At 37.7% G+C, this 25,019-nt stretch overlaps 3 protein-coding genes and 1 pseudogene across 4 annotated transcripts; 2 read left to right on the plus strand and 2 right to left on the minus strand.

The window, feature by feature from the left end:
• LOC109097910 overlaps positions 1–7,578 on the plus strand; it is a 50,304-nt pseudogene extending 42,726 nt beyond the window's left edge.
• A 299-nt stretch (positions 7,579–7,877) lies between these two features.
• Positions 7,878–9,519, minus strand: LOC109097738 (zygote arrest protein 1-like). The gene is made up of 4 exons (XM_019111351.2): positions 8,892–9,519; positions 8,338–8,430; positions 8,198–8,272; positions 7,878–8,131 (listed from the first exon to the last, which is right to left on the minus strand). Exons 1-4 carry the CDS (start codon positions 9,489–9,491, stop codon positions 7,988–7,990), a joined length of 912 nt encoding a protein of 303 aa, XP_018966896.1. The 5' UTR covers positions 9,492–9,519; the 3' UTR covers positions 7,878–7,987.
• Positions 9,520–9,625: 106 nt separating this feature from the next.
• LOC109074838 (klotho-like) lies at positions 9,626–17,291 on the plus strand. 2 transcript variants are annotated; one of them, XM_042755283.1, is made up of 8 exons: positions 9,626–10,714; positions 10,976–11,061; positions 11,984–12,147; positions 12,246–12,930; positions 13,524–14,034; positions 14,245–14,513; positions 14,937–16,062; positions 16,658–17,291. In XM_042755283.1, exons 3-8 carry the CDS (start codon positions 12,101–12,103, stop codon positions 16,996–16,998), a joined length of 2,979 nt encoding a protein of 992 aa, XP_042611217.1. In that variant the 5' UTR covers positions 9,626–10,714; positions 10,976–11,061; positions 11,984–12,100; the 3' UTR covers positions 16,999–17,291. The 2 variants fall into 2 exon arrangements, with proteins under 2 accessions (XP_042611217.1, XP_042611216.1); XM_042755282.1 differs by having other exon boundaries at positions 11,984–12,930.
• Positions 17,292–17,639: 348 nt separating this feature from the next.
• LOC109074839 (replication factor C subunit 3-like) lies at positions 17,640–20,569 on the minus strand. The gene is made up of 9 exons (XM_042755284.1): positions 20,357–20,569; positions 19,913–20,050; positions 19,752–19,819; positions 19,568–19,665; positions 19,243–19,424; positions 18,557–18,693; positions 18,293–18,391; positions 18,025–18,094; positions 17,640–17,901 (listed from the first exon to the last, which is right to left on the minus strand). The coding sequence occupies exons 1-9, from the start codon at positions 20,441–20,443 to the stop codon at positions 17,710–17,712; spliced, it is 1,071 nt and encodes a 356-aa protein (XP_042611218.1). The 5' UTR covers positions 20,444–20,569; the 3' UTR covers positions 17,640–17,709.
• Positions 20,570–25,019: the final 4,450 nt, after the last annotated feature.

Here is a 25,019-nt window from a genome sequence, read left to right on the forward strand (position 1 = left end):
TTCAAATATATGCTGTTCTTTTGAACTTTATATTCATCAAATAATCATAAATACTGTGATAATAAGAAATGCTATCTGAGCACCAAATCAACATATTAGAATCATTTCTGAATGACGTGACAATGAAGACTGGAGTAATGGGTGCTAAAAATTCATGACATCAGAGGAATAAATTCCAAAATTCTAATATAAATAAATCACAATAATACTGTATTTTTGATCAAATAAATGCAGCCTTGATGAGCATAGGTGATTACTTTCAAAAACACTAAAAAGTCTTGATGACCCAAAGTTTTAGTTGATTTCTAAATACTTGACTATTTCTTTATGTTTTATGTCTCTAACAAATACATTTGCAAACTAAGAACTGATTCCTTCCTTTTCCTTAAAAATTATATTGGTTAATGTAATTGGATGTCATGTAAATACATTTAGTTCTACTATTTTTTTTTTTTATCAAATTAAGTGGAATCAGAACTGAAGCCAAAATCATTTAATTAAATTAAGTTAAAATTCTTGTCCCTGCTAACAAATTTCTTTGTCTTTCAGCTTTCTGTCTTTCCTTATTCTTTCAGTTATTTCATTCATGTTCTCTCTGGATAATGAGATAACACTTTAGCTGATCAGAGACTGCCTGACTAATGTGCCCATTGCTTTTCCTCTGGTCTTTCTCACTGTGTGGCTAACACTCTCTCTCTTTCTCTCCTGTGCTGCTGTAGGAGCTGCAGGTAAGAACAGCTGTGTTAGCATGTGACATAGAGGATGGCTGGATCATGTTTCCATACCTGTTCAGAGTCACTTAAATGATGTGTGTCAGTGGTGTAGGCTCTAATCTGTCATAAGCTGCTGTGGGTAAAGAGATTAGTTGTTTTTTTAATGTGTTTTAAATATGGATGTCATATTACATACTGTAGAAATGCATGATAGCAGTATCTCATGCCATTATTTTTGTTTCATTCACATGAAAACATTCCTCACTATTTTAGTAAGAAACGATTACAATTCAGATTGTTTTAAATACTGATTAGAAAAAATTGCAGGTTGAGGATGATTAAAAGCAGTTTTCTTTTTGTGTTGTGTTTTGCTTTGTTTCCCCTAGACTACAAAGGAATTTACTTTTTTTTTTGGCCAGATATTTTCAGATATTGGTCTATTGTGTTTACTATATGTTTGCATGAGTTCTTCTTTTTTCCATGATTAATGAAAAGTGTGTTATGTCTAGTTCCTTGGGCTGAAGAGGCCAGAATAGTTTACACCCAACTTCAACTCATGTGTTAAATGAGTGTGATGTGTTTGTTTTAATAGGGTGAGAGTATGGATAACTTTAACTGGGGAGTGCGCCGGCGCTCTCTGGACAGCACGGATCTGACTGAGCTCCTGGAGGAGAGCCAGCACTCTGACATAACCCCCTGCATTGGCCTACATGATGCCCAACAGGACACCGATGACTCCTCAGAGGAAGAGTCCAATTCAACCAGCCAAAGCCTCTCCCACTCTCAACTAGTATGTGATCTATCTATCTATCTATCTATCTATCTATCTAGCTTGATGGTAGTTTCCTTAAACTGGGCATTTTCTCATTTCAGACCATGAACCTCTCTCCCTCAGAGGACACCAATCATACAGACTCTCTTTCCACTTCCTACGACACCACATCAGCTGACCCAAATTCTCTTAATGCTGCTACACCTTGCTTGGGAGCATCACTACCAGATGACCACATCATGCCGCGTGTATGTTTAAAATGACATTAAGCCCATTGAAACTTATTCTGCAAGTGTGCACACAGAACAAAACAAAGAACCTATATTTACTTCATCAAGCAGTTTGAAACTATTACTGGCATGTTTGTGACATATTTAGACTTGCTAATATGACACCTCACATAGAGTTTGGTTCAGACAATATTAAGTTGAATACAGATAAATTATTTTTTACATATATATTATTTACAAATGTGTGTATTAACTTTCACATGTATTTTTTTATAACCTTGTGTTACATTATTAATGTTATAATGAGTGTACTGTATATTGAAGAAGATACAGCTGCATGTTTTTTAATTCAGAAAGGCAGTTTAGAGCTTGTTGAGAGTTGATGTGACAACTGTGGTTTGTGTCTTCTGACAACACAGAGGACCACTTGACTCTCTCTCTCTCGTCTCTCTTAACTCTTTTACTGTAAGGAATTTCTCATCTATTGAGACCTCTAGGATGGAGTCTGCAACAATAAGAGCCAACACACTGAGAAACAAAGATCACCAGTGACCTTCTCTCATCTTCACAGGTTTTACCAGAAGACGAGGAGTCAAATATCCAAGAGGAGGACCTGCCATTCGGTGCAAATGAGTTGCCAATGAGGTTTGACTGTGGCTCTAGCACTAATCTGGACCTTCCTACAGAACAAAACCGAGCTGGAATCAACCAGAACCCAAACTCCCTGCCCAGGTGAACACATCAGTACAGTTTTTGTAGCATTAGACTGTTAACTGGCATGATTATTGAAGGGTAACCTCATTTCTTCCGGTTTCAATAGCTACCATTTTGGGGAGGACCAAGATGATCTGGATGAGCTGGGCTTTCCTCCTCCACCCTCCCCCTTTTTCTCTGCCATCTTGGCAGCATTTCAGCCCATGGTGTGTGACGATGCTGAAGAAGCCTGGCGGAGTCACATTAACCAGCTGTTGTGTGATACGGATGGCTCTTGTGCCGTCTACACCTTCCACATCTTCTCCACAATGTTTCAGGTAAAGTCACCCTTATATGTACACAGCCCAGTTTGAAAATTTCTATTCATATTAGCTATTTAGGAGTCCACAAGTAATTTTTAGCATTGTTAATATGTATTTCCCTCTACAGAATATCCAGAATAAGTTCTGCTCCCTGACCAGCGATGCTGCCAGTTACCTTGGAGATAGCCTGAGGGGAATTGGGTCCAAATTTGTGCAGTCATCAGAGATGTTGGCCTTATGCTCAGACTGTCCCATGCTGTATGTAGATGCAGAAACGGTCAGTGGATGTTCAAAGTTGATTACATAAGTCTGTGCTTCAGGGACCTAACCTAACAAATATTATAAACAAGCAGTCAGAAAGTATTTTTATACTAGGTCTTGCCTCTCCTCTTGTAGATTGTTTCTTATGGGCTTCTAGAGAAGATGAAGTTCAGTGTACTTGAGCTGCAGGAGTATCTGGACACATTTAACACCCGGGAGGAAGCAGTTGTCTCAGTAAGTCATTCTAGCCTGCTAAGATTCTCATACAGAAGCACTTGAATTACTACAGTAGTTTGAGCTACAGAACTGAGTAAGACTTCCAATTAGGAGACTTACTAGAGGTGTGACAATTTTCACAGGATGGATGATAAAACGGCAAATTAAATCAACTTACATTGAAAGAGGTATCCTCTCTTCTTCTCCTCTTTCAACAGTGGTTGCAGAACTGTAAGGCCACATTTTCAAGGTATCTTGATGATGGTGTGATCACCTGTCAGCCTGGAGACTCTGAGGAGAAGGTACAAATAGTGGTCTATGCGAGCTCTTCCACCTTGCCACTGTTTACATGAATCAACATTCATAATATGTAAACAATAGTTCCTGTTAGATCTGTACATATTATGTCAATGGGTTATACACATTACCGTTCAAAAGTTTTTGGTTCACCAAGGCTGCATTTATTTGATCAAAAATACAGTAAAAACAGTAATATTTTGAAATATTATTACATTTCATTTTTTTTTAATTTGTATTTATTTTAAAATGCTATTTATTCTCGTGATGGCAAAGCTGATTTTTCAGCAGCAATCTCTGTAGTCTTCAGAAATCATTTTAATATGCTGATTTTCTCAAGAAACATTTCTTATTACTATCAATGTTGAAAACAGTTGTGCTGTTTAATATTTTATATTATATATTGATATATATATTGTATATTAATATTTTTTGCAGAAACAGCAATTATTTTTTCAGAATTCTTTAATGATTAGAAAGTTAAAATGACATTTATTTAAAATAAAAATCTTTTGTAACATGTTTCTACTGTCGCTTTTAATCAATTTAATGCATCCTTGCTAAATAAAATTATTAATTTCTTACTGATCCTTTTGAACGGCGGTGTTATCAATGCAATATTTCATGTAATATTTCCTCACTCCTCTTCCTCTTGTCACTCTGCCTCCTTATCCTCTGCTTGATTTATATGGCTTGGGTTCTTGGATTGAATGTGACTGGCACTAATCCTCTAATTATGTGGATGGGATTTCTGAGCATAGTGGCACAGTCTCACGGATTGCATGCTGGGTATTAACGCGGTCTCTTTCTCCCTTCTCAACTCTTTTCTGTTTTATGACATGCTCTGCAGCAAATGGAAACTCTGGCTGTAAGTTTAAAACTAAAAACTGTTCTCTTATTCATCTGTTAGAGTGAGAGATCTGTGTTTGCAGCTTTATAGTTCACTACATGCATTCAGTTCGCTTCACCTGCCAGCGAGTGTTTACTTGCATGATCTTACACAATCTTATGCTGAATAAGCACACTTTTAAGATCATGTTAATGGATTAAACAGTGTTCAAGACTACAGAAGTAAAAAAATACAATAAAATTAGAAATGCAATTGCAATTTTATTGTTATGAGCATTTTTTATGCATATAGACATACTGTGTAATGGATGTTAGAGTTCTGTATTTACTCTTTGTGGCATTGAATTTGTATGATTCCTTTAACATGTCATGTGACTAATGTATCTTTATCATCCACAGCAATTGGAGTTGTGTCAGCGACTGTACAAACTTCACTTCCAGCTCCTTCTGCTGTTTCAGTCCTATTGTAAACTCATCGGACAAGTGAACACCATCAGCTCTGTGCCAGAGGTACACTGTACAGCCATTAACCCACAGATACACCTCATCTCTTTTTGGTTGATTAAATTAGAACTATAATTGATTCTAATATTTTCTGTAATGTGAGCATTATTTAAATGAGCCTGAAATAAGTCTAAACAAACATTGCACAATTTAAATAGCAAATAAAATGTTTGATTGCAAAATAAATGAATTTGGTGACAATTTGGCTTTCTACAGTTACAACGATAACCTTAAACATAAAACCTAAAAAAAAAAAAAAATGTAGTGCATCTTTAAGAAACCAAAAATTTTGTAATTGGGCAAAAAATTAAATTATTTGGCTTACTATAAAAAAGTAGCCACTAGCAGGTTGACTTGTATTGTTGATTGAAAACACTCGGTCCTGATGGTGTTCTTTCAATCTGTAGCTGTGGAACATGTCACGTGAACTGAGCGATCTGAAGAATTGCCTGCGGCTAGCGGAAGCCTCATTAGCTGGTGATCTAGAGGATCCGCAAAGGCATGGCTCCCAGTCCATCTTCCCCAGCTCAGAGGCAGCTGTACAGGCCATCCTGGAGTGCTTGAACAACAACGAGTTCTCTATGGCCATCCGCTACACTCAAGAGTGCAGGTGAGATATGACACCAATAGGGGGAGACAAAACTCTGTTTTTTGTGCAGCATAGATTAAGTTGAAAAAAAAAAAGTGAATTCTTTGCACACATCCAACAATAAGAATATGCACTTTTTTTTTTTTTTTTGACTCCGACTTTACTTTGATTTAATGTTTTAAATTATGTATTGTGTTCCAGGGAGTGAGTATAAAAAATTACTATATTTGAGAATTTTATATATTATTTATCAATTAGTTTTGTAAGTTTGGTTTTTGTTAGTTGTCAGTCTTTATTTTATTTTAGGACTGTTCGTGTTAATGTGCAAACTGTTTACATTTTTTTTTTTAAATCATTTCATTTCGTAGTACGGTCTAGTGTTACTGCTACAATGTGTATGTGACATTTTTAATTTTAACGAAGGCAGTGTGTAAATGTTTCTGTTTTTGTAAAATTAATTTGTTTCTGAATTTGTTTCTCAAATTAAAATCTATCATCTATTTATTTATTTAATTTTAATGAATTTAGTTTTTATTTTTAACTCATTTCATATTTTCAATGATTTTAAACAGTAACGCTGGTGTTTAACAGCATATTATTTTTCATTGTGGTGCCTAACTTCATATTGAGAAGCATGGAATTTTACTAGTATTGAAATTTTAGTATTGTTGCATAAGTTTTCTTGTATTTTTTTAGACGAATGTGGCCAAATGACATTTTCGGTGGCAGCTCAGAGGATGAGATCCAGACACTCCTCAACGTCTACTTCCGCCACCAAACTCTGGGCCAAACTGGCACTTTTGCCCTGGTTGGCTCGAACAAGGACATGTCAGACGTCTGCACAAAGATCATGGAGCTCAACGGAGAGATCCGGGACATGATCCGCCGCGCTCAGGGGTACCAGGTGATCTCATCCAGCCTCCTAGACTCCAGCGTGTCCGGCGTGAGTCTCTGACAGGAAGCCTGCAGCACCCCAGACCAGCCCTGGCCTGGACCACCCGACCACTGGATTCCTCCATAGTCACCCAACCTCTCCTGCACCAGCCCTCATCCCAAGACCCTCCACTCCTGCCCCCCGCTCCAGGCCAGATCCAGTGTAACGTTTGGGAGTGCTGCCACCCTTTCGAAGGTGTATAACTCATAAACTTGTGCCCTTCTTAGGGAAACTTGCACGAGCATCCTTGACTGTACTGAATAGGAAGGGGCTCCTGAGAGTGAGCGTGTCCTCAGGTCCTCAAATGTGCAGCAATAATGGAGAAACGGAGCTGCTCCTGCAAGATTCCTTGGATTGAGTCACTCAAACCCATCTTTTAAATATTGCACTACGTTGAAATTTTCATGTTGTAAACCATGAGAAGAAGAAAAAAAATCCTGTTTGCTACTGAAAGCAATGCTGCATTTTTAGAAAGGAAGCACCCAAGTGAGAACTTCCAGTTGGTTTGTTTGTAAACGTGGGGAATGTGCAATGATGGATCACTGAAACAGATGCCTTTCTACTGTAACTGTTCAAGAATGTCTTTAAAATTGATCAGGACATGCTGCAAAACTGAAGATGGAACAACACAGTATACTGTTTGGATGTCTTCGGTCATTTTCACAATACTTGTAATCGTTTAAAGCTGAGAACTTGTGTCTTTTTTGAACCTGTCCATCACTGGCGTATCGCTAAATATCAGCCTCCGCACCTGCACACACGCTGACATTCAGCGATTTGTTCATTCAATCGTAAAGCTACTACGGCTGAAGCGGATTCTACTTCAAGTGCTGATATGAGATCGTTTGGCTGCGTTTCAATCAACATTCTGCGCTCCACCATAAACAGGCTCACGTTTAGGGTAAATTTGTATTTAAGAAACCAGTGTATTGAACATAGTTTTCAAAATTGTTTTTTGTCAGTTGCCAAGCATGCATAATTGTATTTTCCTTTGAATTGTATTTATTAAAAGTTGTATTTTATTAAAATGTTATTTGTATAAAGTTGAAAAGGGAGGGACCACATGGAGATTAGTGTTTGTCACTAATGCATGCTTAGAGAGAGTGCACCATGTAAAGCCTCTTTGGGAAAATTGTCATCGTCCCCTACCCCACGTAAATACTTAAAGCTTTTGTGAAGTAAATTGTGCTTTCTTCATGTTGAGATTCTTCAGTTTTTTTTTTTTTTGTTTTACTTTTAAAGGGATAGTACACAAACTCCAAACCTGCATGCACTGCTCTTGCGGACCACAAAATGTCATTGAGGAATATTGGTATCCAAACGGATCTCATCGAATTGTCAGAAAAATACAATGGAAATCAATTGGAACAAAACAGTTCAGTTAGAAACATTACAAAATGCCCTTTTTTTAAAAAAAAAAAAAGTGCGAGTAAATAAGTCTATTTTTGGGTTAACTACCCATCACAAAGCAGAAACCATTCACACTGACACCGGTATTATGCTGCAATACTTTATAAATTTATACATTAGAATACAATAAACACCCCACCCAATACATCGCTTGAGCCACCAATGCAGATTCTAAAACACTTTTAGACCTGAACAATCAGACTATGTACTTGAAACTGTAGATGGTGTCACAGGAAAGGCCTTTGCCCTTGCAGCGGCCGCACAGATCCTGGCGGTGAGGACGACACGTGTCAATGTGCCTCTGCTTCCGTTCACAGCAGCAGCGAGTCTTGCAGCAAACCTTGGGAAAACAAAACATCGTCAAACGTTACAAACAGCTTTATATATTTGCTACGCCAAATCATACCTGGCACTGAATGGACTCCACCCTATACGGATTCAGCCCCGCCTGGCACTTCCTGCAGTGCTGCTTGAAGTACACCTGTGGAAAAGGCATTTGATTAGGTTTAAATCTTAAGTTTAAAAGTTTGAGTCAATGCATTTTACCTTGGAGGTTCCCGAGATGCACCACACGAACGCACTTTCCCATCGAATATTGCACTTACTGCAGTGATAAAATCCATATTTCTGCTCCAAAAACTAAACAAGAATAAACTGTTAGAATTCTCGTGATCCATTTTCCCCAAAACGCAGTTTACATGTAGTTTTGAGAAACCAATAACCACTCAGACTCCCTCGGTGTCTTCCTCATTAAATATTAATTTAATATTTAAAAAAAAAAGGTTGTGAATAACAGCATTTTTCTTCGCTTGTGCAAGTTTTTTTTTTTTCTCGCTTTTGCAGGTTTCAAGTTGCGAATAGACAGACATGACGTCATTAGAAGTCTCGCACTCATCCTGAGCTGTGAACGCTCAACGCTGAATGGGCGAATACAATTATTTGCATATTCATGAGGTCAAATTTTATTCGGCGATTAACCAATTTATGCGACCTCGAAACCCGACTACTTCGGGTTAATTACCAACGTATATACAAGTATATATAAAACCATAACTCGACAGTATATCCACTAATTTTGGGTAAATTTCCCTACAACAAACCTGAAAGTTAGACCGTTTATTTCGCCGAACCACCGACTTCCCCTGCAATGATTCGTTGTGGGTGAGTTCATCCGGTTTACACTTCTCGTCGTCGTCCGTCTCGCTGTCCGTCCTCTTGCTCTCATCCCCTCCGTCGTCCTTACTTTCACCGGCAGTCGTGGATAAGGAGAAGATCCTGCGGTCGAAGACGGGAGAGTAGATGGCGACGGGTCGGGAGAAGCGCACGGAGTTGACGGGTGTGCTGGGCAGGGTGTCTTTCAGAGGGCTAATGGAGTCCCATTTATCACCGCGATAAAAAAGCGTTTTGGGCCCGAGTGAGCATTGGACAGTGGCATCTACCTTTGGGTTCACTTGCACACCGAACTCTCTAGTGTTGGCCTTGCGTAGGCGGGGCGTTAGGCTCGGGTTCACCTGAGATAATATGGCTTTTAACTGCGCACACTTATAAACGTCGAAATAATCGGGGGCATCTGGCGCAACATACAGATTGTTTCCCTTTTTGTTCCAGTTCTGGTGCTTAAATTTCCCGTGGCCGGGATAAAAGGGGAAATAGCCAGGATACCCTCTGCAGTTGTAAGGTGGCATGAGAAACTCCTCCATTGTGATGTGAGCAAGAGCTGAGGCACTGCTGAATATTTATTTTCTTACGGGGAACACGCCTTAATTAGCGCTACCTAATTAGCATGATCACGTGTGGGCGTGGCTCAGGGAGAGATTGCGGATGTGAAGCATTAGCTTCAGGTTCAGATCCATGATCTATAATATGGAATATATAGATCAGTGGTTCAGATCAGTCTGCATTTATGTTTATATTTATATATATATATAGCGTTGCAATTGAAACTGCAATCGAGTATTTGACATGGCAAGTCAAGCCGTGGTTCCTAACCTATCATGCTTTTAAAATAGCAATTTTACAGTGAAATTATTTAGAGATGATCACTGTACTGTACTGTACTCTACTGTAACTGAGAGACACCTTTGAATATTTGCTGTTTAAAAATTATTTGCCACAGGACAGGACGAGGTGAAATATAAATATAAAATGATAAATATTTATAAAATAATTGATTAAAACATGTATAGGCCTATATAAATAAATATACTCTAAAAATATGAATATGTGTTTATAAACATTTGAAATAAATAAATAAGAAAAAATAAGGTGACTGAAATAGTGAAATCTATTTTCTTCATTTCATTAATCTTACATTCTAACCTAAAATCTTGATTAATTGCATGTTAACTGACAAAACCAGATTACAGAATAGTCTGTTCTTCTACTGACTGTTTTACTGGAGATTTGAATAGCAGTAATAATTTGTCCGGTATGTTGCTAGGCATTCAAATAAGTGGAGAGTAATAAAAGGCCTTTAAAAGCCTCCGTGCCTCTGTTATGCAGTTTATGAATTGCAAACAAAGAGAACTAAACTAAAGGTTTACTAAAGGTCTTAAATTCTATTCTAGGTTCATTATAGTTCAAGCTGTTCTATCTAGGTTGTATTACCAGGTTAAGGTTTGTTTTTGTTTGATGATCAAGGAGATTATTTCCTGTTTTGTTTATTTTATAATCAAAAGAAAGTATGATAAATCAGTTATTAACTGTATTGTACAATGGGTTGTCTTCAAGCACTGTTAGTAGCAGTAGTCGTTTAGCAGACACTCTCATTCAAAGTAACTTTTGCATTTTAGGAACAGCCCCATTGGATCAATTTAAGCAATAAGTGAGTCTTCAGTTCATGAATCAACAGCCTTTGGATTACCACCACCTCCACATACAGAGGAAGGCCTGAAACGGTTTAGACACAAATATGCGTCACTAAGTAAGTTCGGTGCTCAGTGAGTGTGTTGTTTTTGTTCCAGCTGAAAGCACACTTTGGATTTGTTTCTTTCTCCTCTTTTGTTCTTTCTTTCTATCCAACCATCTTTATTTATAATTGATCTATATGGAAGGAAATCATTTTGGCTATAACGTTTCAGAACATTTATGTCAGTGTAACACAGTATTACCATTTACTGTGATATGGAAAATACATTATGCTTCTCCACTCAAAATAAATTCATACAAAACTGACCTTTAACAGGTGACTGACAAACAAGCCTTGCAGGGAAACACAGGACTCACACCATTGATTTTTCCTCGTCTGGATGGCACAAAAAAAAAAAAATGGTTGGTAAAAATAAAATGTTGTGATATTTAGGTGTTAAAAAATAATATTTTGGGATTTTTAGGTGTTTAATAATTTTTGGTGATTATATAGAACAGCATATAGTTCCTATAAACAGAAAATTAGAAACATATATTTTTTCCCCCATCAAAGTAATAAATTATTAAATTAATTGAATTATATTATGTACATTGGCAGTAAATGTGACTGTAATATTGATGCTTTGCCTGAGTCAGACAGGCCAACAGGCCAGATAATGTGAACATGGCCTCTTCAGAGGGACAAATGGCTGGTTTAAAGCTAATAAAACAATCCCAAGGGAACATATTATTGGCATTAACATATTACAATGGCCGTTTTTCCTTCTGGTACCGATCACGCAGGTGCACAAAGTCATTAGCCTTCCAGATGGAGAGAGTTTCCATAAATGCAGTCAGACAATTCAGTTAAATGCATGTCTGTTTCCAAGTACATATTACAGTACTTTCACTTATACTGTAAAATGTTTATTTTATTACTTAATCAAGCTCTAGCTATTAAAAATACACCTGTTTGTAGCACTTACACAGAATGCATTTGAAACAAAGGCATACAAAACAATATTGGACTGACCAATTCAAAATGACCATTATGAAGCTGTTTTTTTTTTTTTTTTTTTTTTTTTTTTTATAAATTTTACAATTCCGGACTGTTAACATTAATGTAATCTACTGTAGATGTATTTCATTCATAAATTGAAAGTCATTGGATAACTGTTTTGGATTACTGGATAACTAGTATTCCTTTAACATGTGGTTCATTCATAGGTTTTACAGTCTTAAAAAATATTCAGTTGCCCTTTAGAGCCACTGAAGAAACCATAAATTGTTTGTTGTTGTTGTTGTTGTTATACTGTATAATCATATTTGCCCTATCATACACAAGCAGGAGGAAATGTGTTATTATGGAGGCTGGAATTGCGCAGTGCTTGGATACCTATTTACCCGTCAAGTGCCTGGGTAATAATTGATAGATTTCCTGAGAGGACAAAAACGGGCCCAGATGGGGCCAGGTGGGTTATACCACAGTTGCAAACGACTCGGAGTGAGGTAAGAGACACAGCTCACTTGTTTAACAGTTGGAAAGTCGTCCAGTTCTCTGACACCATGAAAGTTACATGGATTGTTTTGGCGCTTGTGTTGTTCAGTCAGCTACAGTGGACAGCAGCTGCTCCAGGCGCAGGACTGCACACATGGGATAGATTTAGCAAACTTCCATATCCCGGTGACAAAGCCTTCCTATATGACAACTTCCCTGACAAGTTTATGTGGGCTGTCGGCACCGCTGCCTATTCAGTTGAAGGAGCCTGGGAGAAAGACGGGAAGGGTAAGTCTATCTGGGACACATTTACTCGAGGAGGGACCCGGGTATCCAGAGGCGACGTTGGCAGTGACAGTTATCACAACATCCCGGGAGATCTCCGAGCCCTGCAGCAACTTGGAGTTAGTCACTACCGGTTTTCTCTGTCCTGGCCGCGCATCTTCTCCAACGGCACCAAAGAAAGTTACAACAAAAAAGGTGTGGAGTATTATAAAAATCTAATTCGTGGATTGAAGGAAATTAAAGTGCAGCCCGTTGTGACTTTATATCATTGGGACCTGCCAGACAGTTTGCAGACCCTCTTTGGAGGTTGGAGCAATTCGATTATGGTCGAACTTTTTAGAGAATATGCAGATTTTTGTTTTAAAACATTTGGATCTGATGTGAAATTTTGGATTACCATTGACAATCCTTTTGTTGTGGCCTGGCATGGATATGGAACTGGGGTTGTGGCACCTGGTATCAAAAATGACTCCGACTTGCCTTTCAGAGTTGGACATAATCTACTGAAGGTAATTAGAGTCACATAATCAAATGTTTATTATTTATGTATTTAATAAACAAATTTATAGATAGAAGTAAGAGGGCAGACAAAATTGCATCTATATCTGGATAATTTTCTATGTCTGTTTATGTGTGTGTGTGTGTGTGTGTGTATATATATATATATATATATATTTATGTGTGTATATATATATATATATATATAATAAAATACAATATTCCAATAATAAAATATGTTTTATATATACATTGTGATTTTTTAAAAACTCCTAAAAAATGAAGTATTACAAAAAATATATAACTTTTACATTTTTTATGATTTATTTTTTACATGTTATTGGCCAATCTATATTATATATCTATATCTATATATATATGTGTGTGTGTGTGTGTGTGTGTTCATGAACAAAAATTTAATGTTTATAAAAACCAAAATATATTAAAACAACTCTTTCAAGGTTAGAATGATATTGTTAATTTTTTGTTAGCTTTGTTTAATTATGTTTGTTCAGTTTATGTAAAAGTGCAGCATACAGTACATGGTTTCCACATATAATGTATTAACACTTTTTTTTTCTCTCTGACCTATGTTGTCTTCTAGGCTCATGCAGCAGCCTGGCACTTGTATGACGAGCGGTATCGTTCCAGTCAGGGTGGGCGAGTGTCCATGGCTCTGGCCTCTCACTGGATCAAGCCTAGCAGAACCAGACAGGAGAACAGCAAAGCCTGTCAGTGTTCTCTGGACTTCGTGCTCGGCTGGTTCGCCCGTCCGTTGTTTGTTGATGGAGACTATCCACCCTGCATGAAACGCAATTTGACCCACAGACTGCCGTCCTTCACGGAGACCGAGAGCTTGTATGTTAATGGTACGGCAGACTTCTTTGCCCTGTCTCACGGACCTGCTCTTAGCTTTCAGCTGATCAATGACAGTCTGCGCTTTGGCCAGACAGAAGACCTAGGTCTGAGAATGCTGCTGTACTGGGTCCGAGCCGAGTACAACAATCCTCCCATCTTTGTGGTGGAGAGCGGCTGGTATGGAAGTGGCAACACGAAAACAAAGGATGCCAAGCATATGTACTACCTAAAGCGCTTTATTATGGAGACTCTAAAAGGTACATGGATGAACCGAGGGTGATAATGATAGAATTAATGACAATAGATCATATATCAACCAGTATATGGGCATTTTGAGATCATCTCATATATCTTTTAATGGTTGAAGGAGCATTTATGATGTAGGCTATTCAGACTTATTAAGCATTAACAATCCACATTTCACAATTAGTAATTGATTATAAACAATAATTTTCTTCTCTTTAAAGCAATCCGCTTTGACAGAGTAAATGTGATTGGCTACACAGCCTGGTCTCTGTTGGACGGGTATGAGTGGTATCGAGAATATGGAATACGAAGAGGGCTATTCTATGTGGATTTCAACACTCCTGATCTGAAAAGAGAACCAAAGACATCTGCCACTTTCTATAGCAAACTCATAGAGAAGAATGGCTTTCCTCAGCTGCCCGAGAACCGCCCTGCACAGGGCGTCTTTCCCTGTGACTTTGCCTGGGGTGTTGTAGCCAACTCAATACAGGTACAGACTTTTTTTTAATGCACACATTAATTATTAATGCATAGCATAGCTCTTCAGAGAGAGCGACTGACCATGGAAATTAGCCTTTTGGCTAACTCTAGTATATTTATATTTATTTGAATGTTGATTAATGTCATTGTTCCTTTTTAAATACAAAAAACATCTAACTCCACATATTTTATTAAAATTAAGGAAATGGCTGTACTTTGCACTCTTCAGCCCAGCAAATCGAACTAAGATCGTTTTTGTTTATCTGATTCAAAGGTCACTTTTATAGAACTTAGATTCTGTGTAGATTATACAATGCATTTAACTTTTATCTTTGACCTTTGTTCAAACTTCAAACATTGATAAATATAATTAGCATATTTTTCTAATTTTGTATCTAAAAATCATCTGAATGTCTTCTGATCCTGCTTTGAAGTTGATACTATACCTACCCAGTTTGCTGACCCTAGCGTTTACATCTGGAACATTTCTGGTAACGGAGAGCTGAAAAAGGTCCCGGGTGTGCTGGCACCCCCTATGCACCGGACACACCACTGCGCCGATTACGGCAGCATTCTCCAGCAGGTGTCTGACATGCACCGTATGCAGATCTCACACTTCCACTTCTCCCTCAACTGGTCCTCCATCACCCCAACAGGCCGGATGTCTGATGCTAATGAAACACTTCTAAAATACTACCATTGCTTTGTCAGTGAGCTACAAAAGGTTAGCATAACCCCTGTTGTGACCCTTTGGCACCACACAGGGAAACTGTCCAGTCTGCCGGCACCCATTGAGGCTAGTGGCGGCTGGCAGAGCGAGAAGACAGTCCAGGCCTTTGCGGACTATGCCAGGTTGTGTTTCCAACGACTAGGAGCTCATGTCAAGCTGTGGATCACGCTGAATGAACCTAATGATGAGGATCTCGAATACACTGTGGGTCACCAGCTGCTCCGTGCACATGCTTTAGCTTGGCACATCTATGACAGCGAGTTTCGCAAAGCCCAAGGCGGTAAGGCATCACTGGTTCTTCATATGGACTGGGTCGAACCTGCGTTTTCTTTCAACAGAGAGGACGTTGAGCCTGCAAACAGAGTCCTGGATTTTCGAGTCGGCTGGTTTGCAGAGCCCATCTTCGGTAGTGGCGATTACCCAGCTGTGATGCGTAGTTGGCTCCAACAGCGAAACAATATTGATCTCTTCAACTACCACTTACCCACATTTAGCAATGAAGATCGGCTGTTGGTTAAAGGAACCTACGATTTCTTCGCCATCAGCCATTTTACTACTTCAATGGTGTATGATGGAGTGGAAGACAAATACACTTTCAAAGACAAGCTGCAGGTACAGCTGATATCTGACGTGACCTGGATCATGTCTCCAAGACGCAACTCTCCTGTGGTCCCCTGGGGTCTTCGCAAGGCACTGAACTGGGTTAACTCTCGATACAAAGGGGTTCCCATTTATGTGATGGCCAATGGAGTTCAGGAGGACATTGCTAGGTTTAAGGATAGTTTGCGCATCTACTACCTTTACAACTACATTAATGAGGCCTTGAAAGGTAAGAAACCATGTAATGTTAGGTATTACACACCAATAGGTGGTTCCGGGGTGGCTTATACCAATCCCAGTTTTTAGCATTTGTCAATAGCAGTTTATTGAAGCTAAATAGGTATAATAGGTATAATTAAACTTATTGTAAGTGTAATTAATTATTAATTGTTTCAGTATTATTATATGTGGCTAATTTATAAAATACAAACCTTTAAAATCTATAATAAAATGTTATATTTGAATTTTATATCATGTAATTGTTTAAGATGTGTTTGATTTTCCCAAGACAGTAACTCACTGGGATAAGTTCTGATGACGCAAAGCAATGCCATTTCTATTTAGGCTTCTAGCAAAGCTCACGTTGTACACACACATCCACACACAGAAGCTTAATTATTAAGCGGAAAACTAGGGAAACAGTTTGCTGATCTCAGGAAAAATAGTAAGCCGCTCTTTATCTGAGCTTTGAAAAAAATTTGTTTACTATTCCCAAAACACTGGCAAGGCCTTATTTACCTTGTCATCTGAATTCGCTTTGTAGTTACATTACAAGTTCATGAGTTCATTTCAGTCGTTTTCTAACCTCTGATTTGTTGTTTTAGCATATACGCTGGATGGAGTCAATTTGAAGGGCTATTTTGCATATGCGTTCAGCGACCGGCAGGACCCAGGCTTTGGCATGTATGGTCATGTGCAGGAGGAGGTCATTTCAAAATCTTCACTGGCCCATTACAAAAACATCATCCACCACAACGGCTTCCCTGCCCCAGGCACGCCTCAGCAACAGTGTCCCCTTGCTCCAGTGCATGGCTCTGGCCATTATGTCCTCACCAAGCAGCCTGTCATTGGCTTTCTCTCTGTGGTGAGCTCTTGCATGCTGATCACAGTGGGCCTTGTTGTCTACTACTCAGTCAAGAGACACAAATTAACCACCAAAAAATGAAAGGAAATGGTTTCAGTGGACTCTTGTATCTCTAATTTATTTGTTTTAATTGTTAGTTTGACAACCTACATATTATGCTTTTAACTCTTTAAATTGTAGTACTTATGGAATTTCATAATGGGTACTACATGAACCAGGAAGATCTGGATAATTATTTAACTGTACCATTACCATGTAAAAACACTATTTATTTAAAAAAAAAAAAAGAAGTATATTTACAATATTTAGTCAAGTCTGCACAACAGTTTTCCATTTTGCCTGAGTTGTAAAATAAAAGTTATGGGGCAAAAGTATATTATTCTGTTCTGGTGTATTACAGGTCTTACTATGGTTAGCTAAGTAATGTCACACTCATACTCACATTGTCTAATATATATATATATAAACATTATAATGTATTAAATAAACATTTAATGTTGTACTAAGTGTCATAGTAAAGTAACTTTGAAATCTTTAATTTCCTACATACTCTTACAATTTTCTGTAACCTATCTTGGCCGTTTTAAGTCATATTTACATATAAAAATTATATTTTGCTTTTCTAATATTCATGTTCTTTATGTTGTGAAAGTTTTGCTCATTTCATTCTCCATGTGAAATTCTGTACCTCTTTGATTAGATAGCAATAACAGCAGGCCAAGAACATTTGAAATGGCTTTTATTATGAAAAACAAACAATTAATATATCTAATTATTTTAGGCTACAGTGGCTCAGAACATGAAGTTGTCAAGTCCATCTTCCATAAACTTCTTGTAGATGGCCATGAATTTAGCTACAAAAGCCTCCAGGTGGTAGACTGCTTTGTTGCCCAGATGCAGTCTGTGTTCATAGTATGCTGCCATCTGAGCCACCTCAGCCTTCAAGTGTCCATCACAGTTACTTAGCAACTCTGTCACCAGGCCTAAATACCATGCAAAGAAACAGTGTTAATGCAGTGACTCTTAATCAATTTTATTTAACCCTGAAAGTTTAATTCTATTTCACAGAATAAATGATTTCCTTATGCTGTAAATAAGCAGCTGTACCTTCATGATGACTTCTGGCGGGATACAGTGTGTCAGAAGTTCATACAATCGTGCCCGGACCTCCAAAAGTCTGCAAAAATACAACAGACAGTTTAGTTTACATCTATACCACTTAAAAAAAATTCAGGTTATTGAAACCAAAATTATTCAAATCTATCATAACGTAAAGGATCCAAACCAACGGACATATAGTTGAATCAAAGGTACAGGATTTGCGAGGACTTTGAAACCCTAAAAATCAATGCACGTATTTCTAATATGTTCTGACCTTTGAGGGCTCTGCTGGCTGACTATAGCATTAGCGGTCTCTCTGAGGTAAACCTCCCAGTCTGTCTCAGGAATGTCCTGGTCTGGAGAGAATGGATACCTGCAGAAAAGTCAATTTCGGAAAAGATTACATAGACTGTAAGTGTGGCATACACTTCAGGTGAGTTATGTTCATTCGGGGACTTCATTTGTGGTTATCATTGGGAAACTGAATAACATTGAGCATGTATTTAACTCTCTGAGATCTTTAGTCTTGCTGACTTACTGTTGAACTCTGCAGGCCTCACACATCAGCAGGGCTTTACGAAGGTTACGGCCAGACTTGTCAGCAAGCAGTCTGGCCAGTTCAGGAGGAAGCAGCAGCCCCTCCTTCCTGCACACGCCTGACAGAACACTGCACACCTGAGAGGACGAAGGTTGGGTTGTTTTCACACGTCAAGCAAAACACACTTGAACATTTAAAACTTATGATGCTCATTTTTATGCATTTTTATTAGATTAACATATTTAAGAAAATATGTTAATCTAATTGATAAAAATAAAAACTACAGAAAAAAGCAGTAATATTGTGAAATATTACAATTTTTAAATAACATTTTTCTATTTTAATATATTTTCAAATTTAATTTATTCCTATGACGCAAAGCTGAATTTTCTGCAGCCATTACTCCAGTCTTCAGTGTCACATGATCCTTCAGAAATCAATATAATATGCTGATTTGGTGCTGAAGAAACATTTTTCAATATTTTCAATGTTGAAAACAGTTTGTACTGCTAAATATTTTTGTGGAAATCGTGATACTTTTTTTTTTTCAGGATTCTTTGAATGTTAAAAAATGTCAAAAGAATTGCATTTTTGAAACAGATTTTTTTGTAACATTATAAATGTCTTTAATGCCACTTTTAAATAACATATGCATGCTTGCTGAATAATAGAAGAAAATGCTTCACCTCTTCCACACTTGGTAGGGGGACTCTCACAGCCAGGCATCTGCTCCTGATGGGGCCAATCACTTTTGAGGTGGAGTTACAGCACAGGATCAATCGACAAGTGGACATGTACTTCTCCATCGTACGGCGCAAGGCATGCTGGGCATCTTTAGTGAGACGGTCCACCTCTGTCAGCAGCACCACTGTAAAGACATTTGATCATTGCCACTACTCTTATATTAGATATATAAGTGTCTGGATCATTAATATAAGATCATCAAATCCAGACGCAGCTCTTAGCTATTTAACATACAGATTAATGATCTAACCCAATGAAAGAGCAAACCTTTGAACTCCCTTTGAGCACTGGACTGAATCTGCTGAGACTGAGCAACAGTTTTGATCAGTTCCTGAATGACCACACGGTCACTGTTCCCAGCATCACTGAGGAAAACAGACCAGACATGAGGTTCTGCTAGTAAAGGCTTAAAGGCTCAACATACCCAGACTCGAGTAAACCTCTTCATTACCTTGGATTCACCTCTAGATGGTAGTTACTGGCAATTGTGTTGATTTCAAGCTTCTTTTTAGATGGAGTCTACAAGAAACGAACAGTGATAGTTAATAAGTTATATCATTAGACGACAGTTTATAGCTTAATAGTTAATAGTTTTCTTTATTTCTGTAATACCGTGATGGACTGGTGTTCAATCCTGAGTTTCTCGACCCCGGGTCCGTACAGCTCTCTGAGCAAACACATGATCCGGGTTTTCTTACCAGCACCAGTCGGTCCATAAACCAACAAGTGTGGAAAATCACCACACTGGACCTGTCAAATTTAACAGTGAGAGATCATTATACTATCTAATGACTAATTAAAGACAGCATAGCTGAATGAGTGAAGCGTATTTCAATCTAAATCACAGCCATTGCAAACTAACGTTACTGTTGCTGCACTGGTAAACTTTAAATAACTTTTTAAAAAATTAAGTATTTTCTTCCATAAGAGAGCGCAATGATTTTAAATTAAATGTAATTCATATCTAGTTGTTTACTGAGGTTGACATAAACACCACTAACAGCAGTTGGTCTATATAACGTTAGATTTTTTTACTAGAGAAGTTCTGCTTTTTACCAGATTTTTGAGCTGGTTTGCTTGCTCCTTGTGGTAGTCGAGTTTAGCCAAGGACGATGGTCTGTATTTATCCACCCATAAACTCATTTTCCTCCCTGAGTGACGAGAATATCGCGCCTCTGTGAAAATTTGACAATATTATGTTATCGTGAGCTGCCCGCTCCCGCGAAATATAAACCCGCGCACAGCGCCGTCAGAACTGTAACTACAGGAAGCGAAGAGGGACAAGTGATTTCGCGTTTGGTAAAACTCAATTCATCGATGCGCTCCATCCAGTTCAGTGCTAAAAAAAAATAATCAATAGGGTACTATTTGTGCCACTTATCCATAACATCACTATCTTTCTCTCTTTTACTTTGACAGACTCCCTATACCCCTGATGGCATGTAAACAGTATTACAGTATTGTCAGAGAACAACCTGATGTAACAGCAGTTCATTTCATTGAGGGACCATCCCAGAGAAAGTGCTTCACTAACTTACAGTACGTTACCTGTCTGGATTGCTGAAGACTCAGGTAACAGTTTTTCTATACTCTTACATCACTAAACAGACATTTTCAAAAGGTTTTTTTTTTTTTTTTTTTATTGGACTATAGTGTAGCTCAGCCCCAAAATGCAAATATGTAAATTGCCATACAATTTTTTTTTTTATAAAAGTGAAAAAAATAGCTTCGTGATTGCATACGTTTCTGGAAAAATCTCAACAAATAAAGTTGTGGTCAAAATTTTACATCCACTGCAGCTTCTGCAAAATGTTATTTATTTTTACCAAAATAAGAGGGATCATGCAAAATGCATGTTATTTTTTATTTAGTGCTGATTTGAATAAGATATTTCACATTAAAGGCGTTTAGAGAAATGAATAGTTGAATTTATAAATACTACTCCGTTCAAAAGTTTACATACTGTACGCTTGATTCTTAATACTGTGTTGTTACCTGGATGATCCACAGCTGTTTTTTTTTTTTTTTTTTTTTTTTGTTTTTTTTTGTGTGCCTTGTTTGTCCTGAACAGTTAAACTGCCTGCTGTTCTTCAGAAAATTCCTCCAGGTCCCCACACATTTCTTTTGCTTATTTGAACCCTTTCCAACAATTACTGTATGATTTTGAGATCCATCTTTTCACACTGAGGACAACTGAGGGACTCATACACAACTATTACAAAAGGTTCAAATGTAACGCTAACTGATGCTCCATAAGGAAGCACAATGCATTAAGAGGCTGGAGGTGAAAACTTTTGAACAGAATGAAGCTGTGTACATTTTTCTTATTTTGCCTAAATATAATTTTTTTTGTTTTTTCATTTAGTACTGCCTTTGAAAGCTACAGAAGATACTTACATGTTTCCCAGAAGATAAAATAAGTTCATTTTACTTTGATCTTCAAATTCAAAAAGTTTTCACCTCCAGGCTCTTAATGCATTGTGTTTCGTTCTGGAGCATCTGTGAGGATTTTAACCTTTTGTAATAGTTGCGTATCCTACCCTAACATATCTTCAGAATAACATAAGTGGACTTTGAACGATTAATTGGCACTTTGAACGATTACGTAATTGTGCCATCCATAATTGTAATCGCAATTAGAAATTTGATTAATTGTGCAGCCCTAGTGTGTGACTCTTACCACTCAGATGGCAAGGAGTCATCCTCAGTACATGATAAAGTTCTTCATGAACTACCTCACTACAGAGAGATATTCATTGGTATACAAAGTGATGGCCAACTAAAGAGAAGATTGTTGAGGGACACACAGAGAAGCTCCCATGAAATATGAATACCCTTTGTGGTGTCCAGCAGTTACATCATTACAGAGGAAAAGAAGGAGACACCAGTCATATCTTCTTTCTTTTTTTTTTATTTTCCATTTGATTGTTTGTATTTCTTGGAAAAAAGAGGTCTTTATTATGCAGATGATATATTAAAAGTGTACCACTAGATGGCAGTAACAGCTATATACACAGTAGATGCAGTAGGAGGTCTATTACCTGAAAGCTATACTTTTCAAATGTTTTGGATAACTTTTTTTTAAAGGAATTAATGCGTATATTCAGCAAAGATGTATCAAATTGATCAAAAGTAACAGTAATTACAGTAATTAAGCAAGTCATTTACAAAGTTAGAGAAGATTACTATTTCAAATGAATGCTGTTCTTTTAAACTTTCTATTTATCAAAGAATCCTGAAAAAAAATGTCATAGTTTTCATAAAAATATTATGCAGAACAACTGTTTTCAACATTAATAATATAAATATGTATATGTATATATATATATTAATATATATATATATATATATATATATATATATATATATATATATATATATATATATATATATATATATATATATATATATATATATATATATATATTTCCCACTGTTTTACTGTATTTTTGAAAGAGACATCTTAAAAGACATTTGAAAAATCTTCCCAGCCCCAAACCTTTGATCAGTGGTGTAAGATATCTGCTGTCAGATTAAAAAGGAAGCATGTATTGTTGTCTGTGTTGGATAGATAATGCTGTTCAGGAGATTATAAGGCATTAAAGTTATTATCAGTTTGGTGAGTGTGATCAGATGCCAGGTAGTCCTGGTTTTTACTTTTCCCAGCACGCATTGCAAGAACATATTGTTATGAATTCTGAGAATGCACTACTTGCTTTTTTTGCATCACTGTCATTCTGTTTTTTGTCATTGCAGCTCAGAGACACTTTGAAGCCTCAGAAGGTTTATTTATATCTCTGGGTTGTGAGTTCATGGCACAGGGATGAACATGCCATGTGGCTTCATTGTGCCTCTTAAATGAAAGCATGACAACTATATTAGTAGACTTTTACATTTTGAAAGTGAAAAAGTGAAAGTGAAGTCACGTACAGCCAAGTATGGTGACCCATACTCAGAATTCGTGCTCTGCATTTAACCCATTCAAAGTGCACACACACACACTCACACACACCGTGGACACACACCCGGAGCAGTTGGCAGCCATTTATGCTGTGGTGCCCGGGGAGCAGTTGGGGGTTCGGTGCCTTGCTCAAGAGCACCTCAGTCGTGGTATTGCCGGCCCGAGACTCAAACCCACAACCTTAGGGTTAGGAGTCAAACTCTCTAACCATTAGGCCACAACTTCCCTTTTACAAGAGAATGCAAGTAGGTTTTGCCCATTAGGGAGTAGTGGATGGCTGCATTTGGCATTGGTTCAGTATGTGGTTGCTAGGGTGTTCTTAAGTTAATCATTCTATATGTAAATTAAAGCTGCACATTAATCAGGGGTTTGTTTAAATTCAATAATCTGTTTGGAATAAGCAAGCAATTTGCACTGACAGCAGTATTAAATATATATTTTTTATTACATAAATGATGGAAGGCTAACTGTTCATCTGCATTGTGATGTGTAAATATAACCTACACTGATGTGGTTTTTTTATACACCACAGTTATGAATAATATATTGCGTTCTTGGTTTATAAAATGCTGCATGAGCTTTATCTGCTCTCAGCGATGCCAAGGTGTTGTTAAAAGTGTGTCAGTCTGTCATTCTTCTTTTTCTATTTTAACTTTCTCTAACATTGTAAACCACATGGACATGGTCAGGGCCAGTTTTTCTTTTTTCTCTGTGGGTATGTAATGTGTGGGCTGTCTCGTGGTCAGAGTAAAATCAATACTCTGCCGTATTGAGAATCAGAAAGCTGTGATGACTTTTTAGTTTCCATTGGAATGCAGTAAAATGTTTTAGAGTTATTAAAGCACTCATTATATCTTTGAGAATCTTAGAATGGACTCTAATACATGTGTTTTGTTCCTCAACTCTGTTTTGAGTATTGTAATTCCTGATCAAAGCAATTCCAGAGGCAGTTTGGCGTGCATTTAGTCATCTTTACTCTGTTAAAACATATTCTGTTAAAGTTTTGTGACCCATACATTCTCCCCGCACCCCCACGAGAGGCTTTGATGCAGTTAGATGAACAGAGACCAAAAATGAAGACCAGAATGTTTTGGGGGGGCCACGGAGACCATAATTAACACTAGGAACATGCTTTCCACAAACTGGACACTTCCAGCAAATGAACAAATAGCTTTATGCTGTGGCACTCATGTCTGTCCCAGGCTGCCTAGTGGTACTCTGTGTTGGTTCTCACATAGGGGCCTCTTTGACCAACTTCTGGGTCTTTAAAAAACCTCCAATCTTTCCCCAGTAATGGCGACAATTAAAAAAAAAAAGAACCCTCATTTAATGCCTGGTGACGAAGCCGCTTCCTGTTCGTTTACAACCCCAGGTCTCCTGATTCCCAAACACACAGCTCCAGTGTGTGTGTTTGTGGTGGAGGGGTGGGGGGCTATTTTTACCCCCTGTGAGGATGGGGGAGTGTGGAAAAACACATAGAGTCATGGAATGTCTTCAGCTATGAATTACAGCGTGTCACTCGGAGACATGCACCGACAGACAGCCAGACAGACACGTTCATGCAGACACATTCTGTAGCAAAAGCATACACTGCAGTGCTTTCAGCATTCATTAGATGTTCATGTTGCTGCAAAGCTCACTCAATCATAGAAGAGAAATCTTCCATAATTCATTAGCTAGATTTTAATAATAGAAAGAAACTAATTCAAACAATTTGCAACTGAGTTAAGAATGACCCTTTTTTATTATGAAGAAAAA

The sequence above is a fragment of the Cyprinus carpio genome, unplaced genomic scaffold, assembly GCF_018340385.1.
Source record: "Cyprinus carpio isolate SPL01 unplaced genomic scaffold, ASM1834038v1 S000006658, whole genome shotgun sequence".
Classification (NCBI taxonomy): Eukaryota; Metazoa; Chordata; class Actinopteri; order Cypriniformes; family Cyprinidae; genus Cyprinus; species Cyprinus carpio.

Bases quoted from the DNA above. Each gene is read 5' to 3' on its own strand.
- LOC109097738 (XM_019111351.2), bottom strand. From the start codon at position 9,491: ATGGAGGAGTTTCTCATGCCACCTTACAACTGCAGAGGGTATCCTGGC. The intron at 8,431-8,891 runs GTTTGTTGTAGG...ATTCTTGTTTAG, and splicing joins ATAAACGGTCTAACTTTCAG to TTTTTGGAGCAGAAATATGG. The intron at 8,132-8,197 runs GTATGATTTGGC...TGTTTTCCCAAG, and splicing joins TGGAGTCCATTCAGTGCCAG to GTTTGCTGCAAGACTCGCTG.
- LOC109074838 (XM_042755282.1), top strand. From the start codon at position 11,040: ATGGCACAAAAAAAAAAAAATG. The intron at 11,062-11,983 runs GTTGGTAAAAAT...ATCATACACAAG, and splicing joins GGCACAAAAAAAAAAAAATG to CAGGAGGAAATGTGTTATTA. The intron at 14,514-14,936 runs GTACAGACTTTT...TCCTGCTTTGAA, and splicing joins TTGTAGCCAACTCAATACAG to GTTGATACTATACCTACCCA.
- LOC109074839 (XM_042755284.1), bottom strand. From the start codon at position 20,443: ATGAGTTTATGGGTGGATAAATACAGACCATCGTCCTTGGCTAAACTC. The intron at 18,392-18,556 runs GTAAGTCAGCAA...ACTTTTCTGCAG, and splicing joins GAGGCCTGCAGAGTTCAACA to GTATCCATTCTCTCCAGACC. The intron at 17,902-18,024 runs GTACAGCTGCTT...GCATGGTATTTA, and splicing joins CGCCAGAAGTCATCATGAAG to GGCCTGGTGACAGAGTTGCT.